At 41.5% G+C, this 13,769-nt stretch overlaps 1 gene segment (V, D, J or C); it reads right to left on the bottom strand.

The window, feature by feature from the left end:
• Positions 1 to 7,981: 7,981 nt before the first annotated feature.
• LOC140640597 (immunoglobulin heavy variable 3-23-like) lies at positions 7,982 to 8,649 on the bottom strand. The segment is given in 2 exon segments: positions 7,982 to 8,403; positions 8,507 to 8,649. Coding segments are annotated over 2 exon segments (453 nt in total).
• Positions 8,650 to 13,769: the final 5,120 nt, after the last annotated feature.

Here is a 13,769-nt window from a genome sequence, read left to right as displayed (position 1 = left end):
GCAGGTGTCCCGGCATTTCATTGCATGTGCATCTTTCGGGTAAGCAGTTGATATAAGGTAGACCTAGAGGAGACAATACATTTCATTTTGTATGTGGATGACCTACCTAATATAAAGTGACAGTCTACAACTCAAATCAGGACAAGGTGAATCATGTCCTCTGCCCATTTCTTATTGTAGTTTTCACTTTGTGGTGTTTAGTTTGGTAATTTATTTTTCGATATTGGAAACTAGCCTTAATCTGGAGATAGATTTGCAAATCTCTTCTCCCATTGTTTTTATTCTTTTGGAAGATGTTATTCGTTTATTCATCAGAGATGGAGTGAGATTCAGAGACCGGCAGAGGGAGAAGTGGGCCCCTCCTGCGATTTTGCCCAATTTTACTGGTAATCACTTTTTTGTCTGGGAAGGCACAAGGCGGATATATAATGTTCCAGCTTCTCCAGGGCTGGACTTTCCTGTCCTGGAGGCTTTAGCTGTGGGCCTTACATGGGCTCATCACGGTGCTCCTCCCCTAGTTGATTTTTTTTATTTTATTATTTCTGCCTTCCTACATTGTTAGAAGTGAAAACCCTTTTCTCTGTAGTGTTCTGGCCAATCTCTCTTTAAGTCTCAGGTCGAATTTGTAGGTGTTCAGGATGGTTTGTAACTTATCTAGGTATTTGATGGGGCCAGGTGAGTTGAGGACCCCTACTCCTCTGTCATCTTGCCCTGCCTCACATTTATTTTTTCTGCCATTTCTCTGGTAGGCCTTCCAGTGGGACAGAAAATTTTTTTCCCTTTTTTCTGTTGGATTCATTGTCTGGTCTAATCATGGAGTTTGTAAAAGGCAGACCTTCAGGAGACAATGAATTTCATTGTTCATGTGCATGGGCTACATAATATATGATGTGAGGTGGGATTTCATATCAGGACAGGGTGTCTATTTATGTCTTCTGCCAATTTCTGATTGGGTTTTTCATTTTGTGTTGTTTAGGTTGATAATTGTGCTGTATATTTTGGAAACCAGCCTTAATCTGATGCTCAATTTGCAAATATTTTCTCCCATCTTATAGGTTGTCTTTAAATTATGTTGAGTGTTTCCATAGCTGTACAACTGCTCTTTCCTTGATGGAATCCATATAGTTTATCTTTGGTTTTTTTTTTTCTTTCCCCCTAGAAACTTGAGTAGCAAGAAACTGTTGTGCCTGAGTTCACAAAATCTCTAGGATTTTGATGGTTTCCTGCTTCACAATTAGGAATTTCATTTACTCTGATTTTTATCTCTGTGTCACTTGTAAGAGTGTGGCCCAGGTTCATGTTTTTACTTGTGACTGCCCAATATTCACAACCCCACCTGTTGAAAAGATTGTCCTTTTCCAGTGGATACTTTTTTTTGTGCTTTGTCAAAGACAATATGACTGTAGAGTTGTGTTTCCATTTCTGCATTCTCTACTCTATTCCATTGACCTATGTGCCTCTTTTACTGCCAAAATTATACCATCTTGAGGATCACAACTTTGAACTCCACAATTGTGATACCTTCTGCTTTGGGTTGTTTTCAACATTGTCTTGTCTTGTCAGAATCGTTCTTGGTTCCTTACAAGTTTTAGGATTGTTTCTTCTATTTCCTAGAACAAAGTTCATGGTATTTTGATAGGGTTTTCATTGAATGTGTCAATTGCTCTTGGTAGCATAGATATTTTATCAATACTTATAACTCCAATCCATGAGAATAGAATGTTTTCAATCTATGTGTGTCTTCCTCAATTTCTTTCATAAGTGTTCTAGAAGTTTGAGACTATAGATCCTTTTCCTCTCTGGTTAGTATTTTTGTAGTGTTGGATCTTAGTGTTAGGAACTTGGTAAGACTTTTGCATCCATATTTATCAATACAATTGTTTGTAATTCTCCTTAGTAGCTGGGTCTTTAGTTTGGGGGTCAATGTAATGCTGACATCAGAGAATGAGTCTGGAAGTTTTCCTTCAATTTCTATTATTTGAATAGCTTCAGAGGAATAGGTATTGATTCTGGTTTAAAATCACTTGGTAGGGATCCCTGGGTGGCTCAGCAGTTTGGTGCCTGCCTTAGGTCCAGGGCATGACCCTGGAGTCCCAGGATCGAATCCCACATTGGACTCCCTGCATGGAGCCTGCTCTTCCCTCTGCCTCTGTCTCTGTCTCTCGCTGTATGTCTCTCAGGGAAGAAAAAATTCTTTGTTTAAAATATTGCGGCAGTAAACCTGGGTACCTCAGTGGTTGAGTGTGTGTCTTTGGGTCAGGGCATGATATCTGAGTACTGGGGACAAGTCCAGCATCAGGCACGCTGCATGGAGTCTGCTTCTCCTCCCTCTACCTATGTCTCTGTCTCTGTGTGTCGCTCATGAATAAATAAATGCACTCTTAAAAAAATTGGCCCAAGGATGTTGCCCATGGGGAAACATTCAGTTAACCATTGATTCTTGATTTCTGCTGAGACTATGATACAGGTTCCTTGGATCAAGCCCCTGGTCAGGCTTTGTGCTCATTGAAGAATCTTGAGATTTTCTGTTACCCTCAAACTATTTTGTCACTTTGTCTATAAATAAATACATACATACATATATACATACATACATACATACAATGTTGGGGGCAAGATCATGGAGGAGTAAGGGTTCTCAACTCACCTCATACCAGCAACTAACCTAGATAACTTTTTTAAAAGATATTGTATATTAGCCCTTCACCCGATAGGTCATTTACAAATATCTTCTCCCATTCTTTAGGTTGGCTTTGAGTTTTGTTGACTATTATGCTGTGCATAGCTTTTTATCTTGATGATGTCCCAATAGCTCACAAACAATAGGAAGGAAATACAAACGATTTTAAAAACATATTAGGACCACTTCTATGCCAATAAATTAGGCAATCCAGAAGAAATTAATGCTTTTCTGGAAAACCACAAATGAGCAAAACTGGAATGCGAAGAAATAGAAAATCCGAACTGGCAAATAACCAAGGAGGAAATTGAAGCAGTCGTCTAAAATCTCCCAAGACACAAAAATCCAGGTTCAGATGGCTTCCCAGGGAAGTCTATCAAACATTTAAAGAAGAAGCCATACGTATTTACTAAAGCTGTTCTGGAAGATAGAAAGGGACAGAATACTTCCAAACTCTTTTAATGAGGCCAGAATCACCTTAAATCCAAAACTAGACAAAGACTCCACCAAAATGGAGAATTATAGACCAATAACCCTGATGAACGCAGATGCAAAAATTCTCAACAAGACACTGGCCAATAGGACACAAGAGAATATTAACAAAATAATTCACCATGACCAATGGGATTTATACCTGGGATGCAAGGCTGGTTCAACACTCATAAAGCAATCAATATGATAGATCATATCAACAAGAAAAAAAGACAAGAACCATAGGATCTTCTCAATACAAACAGAGAAAGCATTTGACAAAATACAGGATCCATTCCTGATCAAAACTCTTCAGTGCGTAGCGATAAGGGGAACATACTTCAGCATCTTGAAAGCCATCTACGAAAAGCCCACAGCAAATATCATTCTCAATGGGGAAACACTGGGAGCCTTTCCCCTAAGATCAGAAACAAGACAGGGATATACACTCTCATCACTGCTATTCAACATAGTACTAGAAGCCCTAGCCTCAGCAATAAGGCAACAAAAAGAAACAAAAGGCATTCATATTGGCAAACAAGAAGTCGAAACCAAAAAAGAAAAAAAAAGAAGTCAAAACCTCTGTCTTCGCAGATTACATGACATTGTATCTAGAAAACTCAAAAGACTCCACCCCAAGGTTGATTGAACTCATACAGAAATTCAGCAGTGTGGCAGGATACAAAATAAATGCCCAGAAATCACTTCCATTACTGTACACTAGCAATGAGATAAAAGAATGAAATGTTAAGGCATGAAAAAAAATCTTAAATTGCACCCAAAAGCATAAGATACCCAGGATTAACCCTAACCAAAGAGGTACAGTTTCTATACCCTATAAACGATGGAACACTTCTGAAAGAAATTGAGGAAGAAACAAGAATATTGATGAATATTCCATGCTCATGGATTGGAAGAATTAATTTTGTGAAAATGTCAAAGCTACCCAGGGCAATTTACACGTTCAATGCAATTCCTATAAAATACCTCAGACTTTCTTCAGAGGGTTGGAACAAATCAACTTAAGGTTTGTGTGGAATCAGAAAAAACTCCAAATAGCCATGGTAATACTGAAAGGAAAACCAGAACTGGGGCATCAGAATGCTGGATTCCAAGTTCTACTACAAAGCTGTGATCATCAAGACATTCTGGTAGTGGCACAAAAACAGACACATTGATCAATTGCACAGAATGGAGAACCAGAAGTGGACACTGAACTCTATGGTCAACTAATATTCGACAAAGCAGGAAAGACTATCCACTGGAAAAAACAAGAGTCTCTTCAATAAATGGTGCTTGGAAAATTGGACAGCCATGTACAGAAGAATGAAACTAGATCATTCTCTTACACAAAACACAAGACAAACAAAAAATGGATGAAAGATCAAAATGTGAGACAAGATTCCATCAAAATCGTAGAGAACACAGGCAACACCCTTTTTGAACTTGGCCACAGTAACTTCTTGCAAGATTCATCCATGAAGGCAAGAGAAACAAAAGCAAAAATGAACTATTGGGACTTCATCAAGATAAGAAGCTTTTGCACAGCAAAAGATACCGTCAACAAAACTCAAAGACAACCTACAGAATGGGAGAAAATATTTGCAAATGACTAGATAACAGACTAGTATAGGACAAATAAGAGGTGAGACCCTGTTTAAGTGTTTCTGGGTGATGTCACCACATTCCCAGATTCAGTGGACTAAACAACAGACGCTCATTCTCACAGCTCTGGAGTCTGGGAAGTCTAAGGTCCAGGTGCAGGCAGATGTGGTGTCTGGAGCGCCCATGTCCTAGCATGTCCTTTCTCCCCCTTTCAAATGGGGCCAGGGGACATTGAGCTTTCCATGTACTGATGGTTCCTGATCAGGTTCCTGATCGCATCACGAGGCTCCATCTCCTGACCTCATTGTTCCCCTAAGGTCCCAACTCCTTCTTCCATCACATAGATGTGAGGTTCCAACCTGAGGATGGTAGATATGATGACACACAGTTAGCTATATCAGCACCCGAAGGATCCATGAGTTATTCCCTGCAGGTGGAAGGTCCTCCTTCACATTTGTTCCCTCATAATTGTTAAGTGGAATTTGTCATCACACAGTATTCTTGAGTGTTACCTGCTCGCTCCTTGATCTCCAACACCCCATCTTCTCTTCCTGCCCCACCCATGGGAAATCCAGCAGGAACACTTGACATCAGGGAAATACAAATGAAAACCACACTAAGGTCCCACTTACACAACTCAGAATGGATAAAGTAACAAGGCAGGAAGCAATAAATATAAGCGAGGATATTGAGAAAGTGGAACTTTCTCTTCTTTTGGTGGGAATGCAGGCTTGTTCAGCCACTCCAGAAAACAGAATGGAATGTCCTGAAAAAGTGAGAATAGAGCTACCCTAGGACACAGCCATTGAATTACATGGTATTTACCCCAAAAATGCAAATTTAATGTAATTAAGGGACCCTTGCACCCCAATATTCACAGCAACAATGTCCAGAATAGCCAAACTGTGGGAGGAATCATGATTCCCTTCTACAGAAGAGTGATAAAGAAGATGTGGAATGAGCCTCGGTGTCCTTCGACAGATGAATGTTTAGAGAAGATGTGGTTTATATATACAATGGGACATTACTCAGCCATTAGAAATGACGAATAACCACCATTTGCTTCAATGTGGATGGAACTGGAAGGGATTATGCTGAGTGAAGTAAGTGATTCAGTGAAGGACAAACATTATATGGTTTCACACATACAAAGTACATAAAAATAGTGCAAGGGAACAATGGGGAAAGGAGATAGAATGAGTGAGAATTATCAGAGACAGTAACAGTACATGAGAAACTCCTACCTATGGGGGAAAAAAGGAAGGAGTAGTGGAAGGGGAGTTGGTTGGTGGGTTGGGGTACCTGGATGACAGGAGCTGAGGGGGCAATTGACGGAATGAGTACTAGCTGTTATATGTAGGCAAATCGAACTCCAAAAAAATATACAAAATATGTGGTTTATATATACAATGGGATATTACACACCTGTCAGAAATGATGAATAACATGAAATAGCATTTCCTTCAACATGGATGGAACAGGAGCTATTATAGTGAGAGAAATTAATCACAGAAAGGTAATGATATGGTCTCACCCATATGTGGAGTATAGGAAATATTGAAAGAGACCATAAGGGAAGGAGTGAAACTTAAGTGGGGTAATATTACAAGGAAGACAAATCATGGGAGACACGTAACTCTGGGGGAAAAAAACCTGAGGGTCGCTGGAAGAGAGGGGGTGTGGGATGGGGAACTGGGTGATGGGAGTTAAGGAGGGGATGTGATATGATGAGCACTGAGTGTGTAGTAAATATTGGTAAATTCAATTTCAACAAAGAAAAAAATGGAAAAAATTCCTGGAACATCATACATGGACTGGGACGATCAAACAACAGGCACTCATTCTCACAGATCTGGAATCTGGGACGTCTGAGGTCCAGGTGCAGGCAGATGTGGTCTCTGGAGAGCACCCACGTCCTACCCCATCCTTTCCCCATCACCTCACATGGGGCCAGGGTGCAGGGAACTTTCCCAGTCCTGGTTTATAAGGGCCCTGATACTATCATGAGGCTGCACCTCCTTACCTAAATGTTCCCCTAAGGCTCCACCTCCTTCCCCATCTCATGGACTTTCGGTTCCAACATGGGCATGGTAAAGGTGACACACAGTGATCTGACATCAGCATCAGAAGGATCCATGAGTTATTCCCTGCAGGTGGAAGGTTCTCCAATCCACCTCATCACACTGAGGTTCCTCATTGATCCAGTAGAAGCTTCTGGTCTATGAGCACATGGTGTATACATGACCTTCAGAACCAGATTGTGACCTTGGGGAGAGGACACCTTCCATCTGAGACCTGAGAAGGATCTTGGCCTATTTGTAGTATTATTTAAAGTTTCGTGTTGCTTCCATATATTATTCATCTCCTTTCCCTATGATTCAGACATCTGTCTACCGAGAATGACCATGTTTCTCTTTTTTCCTTCCAGTTTGATGCTTGTTTAGTGAAATGATTCCTCACACCATGTGCAGTCTTTACTGCCTGTTACCTCCCTGACATTCCTTGCTCATTCTTCTCCTGCACCCAAAGGATAAGAAATCAAACAGTAACCGAGGAGTTCCCTCTTTTGATGCAGTTGGGACACTAACACCATACAAGCCCCTCCTGGAGCAGGACCCCATCCCACCACTGACCCACAACACATACCCGGAGCCAGTGTCCTTCCCCGGCACCATCCAGGCATTTATGACCTGATGAGAGGCCTGCCTGGCTCTCATCAGACATGAAGGTGAAGGTGATGAATGGTTATACTATGTTATTGTGTGTGTGTGTGTGTGTGTGTGCGCGCTTTGTGTGAATGACCTCTGAGTCCACATCCCTACCATGTCATGATGTCATGCGGGAAATCTCTCTCACTCCCAGGCTGTTATTAACATTTTTGTAGAATGTCTCTTTACTCTTATGTTGACTGGGGATTCTGCTATACCGCAATGTGCAAGACAGCATGTTAGCTTGGGGTCCTGTGATCCTCAGTGATCACCACTAGGACTCATTAAAAGGTTCAGATGATGTGAATTGAGTTATTTGTAATTGATTAAAATTTCGGGTCAGGAGAATTTAAGTACAAGTAAGTGCAAGTTCTATATTTGAATTCTAGGTCTCTAAGAAAGAGACTGAATAGGTAAACACATGATCAAGTGTTCAGAGGGGCTCCTGGGGGGAAACTGCTCCATGGAGAGGAAGCCCGGTCCCTGACAGGAAACCTTCCCAGAACCAGCCTCTGCACCTGCTCCTGGGCCTTCAAGACACAAGTGGTGAGGAGTGTGCACCCCCTGGTGGTCCTGATCCCCTTCTACAGGGAGGTTTGTGTCTGGGCTTACACTGAGTTTGCCTTACTGTGTCCTTTGCACAGTAATACATGGCCGTGTCCTCGGCTCTCAGGCTGTTCATCTGCAGATACACTGTGTTCTTGGCGTTGTCTCTGGAGATGGTGAATCGGCCCTTCACAGCGTCTGTGTAGTATGTGCTACTTCCACCGCTGTTAATACCTGCGACCAACTGCAGCCCCTTCCCAGGAGCCTGGCGGACCCAGCTCATGCTGTAGCTACTGAAGGTGAATCCAGAGGCCACACAGGACAGTCTCAGGGACCCCGCAGGCTTCACCAGGTCTCCCCCAGACTCCACCAGCTGCACCTCACCCTGGACACCTGCAGACACAAGACATCCTGGTCAAACAACTGTCCCACATCCCCTCTTTCCCTCACTCACCTTCACTCACAGACTCAAGGTTTCTGGTTCTCTATGAATTACCTTGTAAAATAGCGACAAGGAAAACCCAGCTGAGCACAGACTCCATGGTAATTTGTCTGTGTTGTGTCCTGATCACTGAATCGGGTCACCTGGGGATGCTGGGGCTGGGGCTCCTCTCCCAGCTGCAGGGTCCGGACTGGGCTGGTTTAATCAGTGAAGGGAAGGCCCTATTTGCATGTCCTCTGACCATATGACCAGCTACAGACTTACATTCGTGTATTTAAAGCCAACACAAGTGTTGCACCACAATTCTATAGCAATTTGTGTAGATGACCCTCTGACTATATGAAGTTCTAATGACAGTTATTTTTGAATTTCTTGATTCATTTCAAAAGACACATCAGTATAGGACATTTTCTGGAGATATTTCATCTTGTTAATAAATTTTAATCCTAAATATTTATTTTTGGTGCTAGTGGAAATCAGATCATTTTTTTAAAATTTTGTACATGTAATTTGTATTTATTATGTAGGAATATATCTTTATTTTATTTGCTGATTTTATTTTTTTTATTTTTTTTTAATTTTTTATTGGTGTTCAATTTACTAACGTACAGAATAACCCCCAGTGCCCGTCACCCATTCACTCCCACCCCCCGCCCTCCTCCCCTTCTACCACCCCTAGTTCGTTTCCCAGAGTTAGCAGTCTTTATTTGCTGATTTTATATACTGATTCTTTTGCTGAGCTCATGAGTTATTTCTTCCAGTTTTTATGTGACGTTTTTACTCATTGACTCTATTAAGACATTGTCATAGGAAAACTAATTATTTTCTTTACAGGTTACCACTTTTTCTTTGTTTTTTAATGTAGTTTTCTTGCTACGTTTACTGGTAGGTCCTCCAGTCCGGGGCAGAAAGCATTTTCCTCTTGTCTTCAGGATGCATTGTCTGTTCTATTTGTTTTTTAAATGCATCCTATGTTTATTGCAGCCTTTTTTAAATAATAATTTTTTTTATTGGTGTTCAATTTGCCAACATACAAAATAACACCCAGTGCTCATCCCGTCAAGTGCCCCCTTCAGTGCCCTTCACCCATTCACCCCTTCCCCCCTCCATTATCCTCTTCCACCACCCCTAGTTCATTTCCTAGAGTTAGGAGTCTTCCATGTTCTAACTCCATTTCTGATATTTTCTACACATTTCTTCTCCCTTCCCTTCTATTCCCTTTCACTATTATTTATATTCCCCAAATGAATGAGACCATACGTTTGTCCTTCTCCGATTGACTTATTTCACTCAGCCATAATATGCTCCAGTTCCATCTTCATTGAAGCAAATGGTGGTTATTTGTCATTTTTAATGGCTGAGTAATATTCCATTGTATACATAAACCACATCTTCTTTATCCATTCATCTTTCGATGGTCACCGAGTCTCCTTCTCCAGTTTACCTATTGTGGACATTGCTGCTCTAAGCATCGGGGTGCAGGAGTCCCGGCATTTCATTGCATGTGCATCATTCGGGTAAGCAGTTGATATAAGGTAGACCTAGAGGAGACAATACATTTCATTTTGTATGTGGATGACCTACCTAATATAAAGTGACAGTCTACAACACAAATCAGGACAAGGTGAATCATCATGTCCTCTGCCCATTTCTTATTGTAGTTTTCACTTTGTGGTGTTTAGTTTGGTAATTTATTTTTCGATTTTGGAAACTAGCCTTAATCTGGAGATAGATTTGCAAATCTCTTCTCCCATTGTTTTTATTCTTTTGGAAGATGTTATTTATTTATTCATCAGAGATGGAGTGAGAGATTCAGAGACCGGCAGAGGGAGAAGTGGGCTCCCCACACGGAGCCTAATGCTGGTCTCAATCCTAGAGCTCTATACTCCCTGTGCCAAAGACAGATGTTCAACCTACACAGGCATCCCTATCTTTTCCAGTTGTTAGGTTGCTTTTTAATTATGTTGTATTTCCACAGCTGTACTACAGCTCCTTCCTTTATGTAGTGCATAGAGTTCACTTTTACTTTTGTTTGCCTTCCCTTTGGAGTTTCGAGTATGAAGAACCTCTTGTGGCCGAGGTCACAAATTCTCCTTGATTTTGATAGTTTCTTGCCTCACATTTAGGTCTTTCATCTACTCTGAGTTTATCTTTGTGTGGAGTGTAAGAATGTGGCCCAGGTTCATTCTATTTGCAGCTGTCCAATGTTCCCAACACCACTTGTTCAAGAGAGTGCCCTTGTTCCAGTCAATAGTCTTTTGTAATTTGTCGAGGATACGTTGGCCATAGAGCTGTGTGTCCATTTATGGGTTCTTTTTCTATTCCATTGACTATGTGCATGCTTTACTGTCACTATTATACTGTTTTGATGATCACAACTTTGAAATCTGGAATTGTGATGGCTTTTTCATTTTTTTAAGTTTTTATTAATTTACTCATGAGAGACACAGGGATACAGAGATAGTGGTAGAGACTCAGGCAGAGGGAGCAGCAGGCACCATATAGGGAGCCTGATATGGGACTTGTTCCCAGGTCTGCAGGATCAAGCCCTGGACAAAAAGGCAGTGCTAAAACGCTGAGCCACCCGGGCTGCCCTGATTTGTTTTTGTTTCAACATTCTTTTGCTCACTCAAAATCTTTTCTGTTTATTTACAAATTTTAGGCTTGTTGCATTGTCTAGAAAAATGTTGGTGGTGTTTTGATAGGGTCCTATCCTGAGGCTTCACCGTCCTTACCTAAGTGTTCCCCTAAGGCTCCACCTCCTTCCCCATTTCAATGTCATTAGGTTCCAACATGGGCATGGTAGAGGTCACACAGAGGGAACTGATATCAGCACCTGACTGGTCAATGAGTTATTCCCTGCAGGTGGAAGGTTCTCCAATCCAGCTCCTCATCCTGGGGATAAACATGGATCCAGTAGAAGCTTCTGGTCTCTGTGCACAGTGTACCCATGACCTTCAGTACCACCTGGTGACCTTGGGAGAAGACAGGTTCCACCTGAGACCCTGGGTAGTACCTCAGGCATCTTCTATTATCATTTCATGATTTGTGCTGCTTTCTTGAGATCACTAACCATTTCCCAATATTTCATATTGTTTCTCTCTACATCGATTTTTTTATAGGTGCATATATAGGTTGACCTATTTTGGACATCCTCAACATGGAGATATTAGTAATTTATTCCTATTTAGTGACAAGTCTAAAGAAGTGTAAGCCACTGTGTGCTCTGTGAATATAGAAATAACTGTTTCTTATAAAGAAACAAATTTTAAAATCACACACTGAAGAAGTCAACTCAGAATCTTGAGTCTATAGAGGCTCCCTGGGGGGAATCTGCTCCATGGAGAAGATATAGAGCCCTACAGGAAACCTGCCCAGAACCTCCATCTGAACCTGCTCCTGGGCCTTCAAGACAAGAAGTGGTGAGGAGTGTGCACACCCATCATTTATTTCCCTTAACCTTTCCTCATGTTCTTTTAATTATTTTCCGTTTTTTTTCCTCAGCTTACTTCCTTGCTATCAACTTGTATTCTATGTCACTCACTCTTTCTTCTATGTCATTAAGACTCATCATTAGCACTGAGGTGGGCACTTGATGGGATGAGCACTGCGTGTTATTCTGTATGTTGGCAAATTGAACACCAATAAAAAATAAATTTATTATTAAAAAAGCAGATTCATCATTAGCACTTCCATTTTAGATTGCATCTCATTTGATTGAGATTTTTAAATTTGGTCTAATTAGATGTAAATTCTGAATTCATGAAGTCTCTTGAATCCTTTATGCTTTTTTCCAAAGCCACTAGTAGCTTTCCAATTATGCTTCTGAATTGGGTTTCTGAATATGAGTTGTAATCCAAGTTTTGTAAGTCTGAGGCAGAGAGTATTGTTTCTGTTTCTTTCTTTTGTGGTTATTTCTTCTGTCTAGTCATTTTGCTCAGTGCAGAGTGGCTGTTTCAGCGGGCTGCATTAAGAATATTAACCACAACCTGAGTAAATTTCACCCTAGATAATTCTGACAAAGTAGGAGGCCAGGAATGGAAAACAAATTACGGAATGAAATAAAGCAAAAGATACCCTTAACTGAAAATCAAATTTTAAAACTAAGTAGTAAACAATAAATTCCAAGAATCACAAAGGAGAGAAAAAAAAGAAAAGAAGAATTAAAAAGGGGGAAAAAACCAAAAGTAAACAGGAAAAGAAGGAAAAGTACCATCTAGTTCTATATACTGTAAATCCTTCTCTATACCTCTCTAGGTTTCCAGCGCTGCTGGTCAAGAACTTGCTGCTCTTCTAACCTTACAGCTGGCATTCTGCGGGTGGGGGTTGCTGTGCTGATTCTCATGTGCATGTGCCTGGTTGGAGATTCCAGATTCAAGAGATCTAATCGGGCTTTTAGATACTATTCTCTTTACCCACCAGCCTACTTCGGATGACTGACAACAGTTCTTGCAGGATCTCTTCACCACCGAAGAGAGAGAACGAATTCAGATGGAAGCCTGGAAGTCTGTCCTGGGAGAGGACAGACAGCTGACTCAAAACCCAGACCTCATAAATGCTGCCTTCTCTCTATCCCGCCCCACCTGGGACTACAACTCAGCTGAAGGTAAGGAGAGGCTCCAGGTCTACCGCCAGACTCTAATGGCAGGTCTCCAGTCTGCCGCTTGCAAGCCTACCAATCTGGCCAAGGTATATGATGTGAGACAAGGTAAGGATGAGAGTCCAGCAACCGTCTTAGATAGAATCATGGAAGCTTTTAGGCAGTACACCCTTATGAACCCAGAAGCCCCAGAAACAAAGGCTGCAATTATCATGGCTTCTGTTAACCAGGCTACTTTGGACATTAAAAAGAAATTGCAGGAGTAGAGAGACTAGGAGAGAAGAGATTACAGGACTTAGTAGTAGTAGCAGAAAGAGTCTATAATAATAGAGAAAGTCTGGAAGAGAAACAAGCCAAACTATGTGACCAGCAGACCTGAAACCTGGCCAAGATCCTGCTGGCCACAACCACGGAGGACCCACGGGAACGACTGAGGCACCTCAAGAAGCTGGCTTCAGGGACATGTAAGGAGGATGGCCCTGGTCCCCGTCAGGAGTGCCCTAAGCTGAACAAAAACCAATCTGCTTATTGCAAAGAAGAGAGCCACTGGGTAAAAAACTGAGGTATGGTTTTCCTGTTAAGATTGGATCAGACAACAGCTCAGGATTCGTCTCTAAGGTAACACAGGGAGTGGCACTAGCACTTGGGGCAGACTGGAAATTACATTGTGCATATAGATCCTAAAGCTCAGGACAGGTAGAGAGCCTGAACAGAATA

Source organism: Canis lupus, chromosome 9, assembly GCF_048164855.1.
Source record: "Canis lupus baileyi chromosome 9, mCanLup2.hap1, whole genome shotgun sequence".
Lineage (NCBI taxonomy): Eukaryota > Metazoa > Chordata > Mammalia > Carnivora > Canidae > Canis > Canis lupus.
This window is presented reverse-complemented; position numbering and strand designations above follow the sequence as displayed.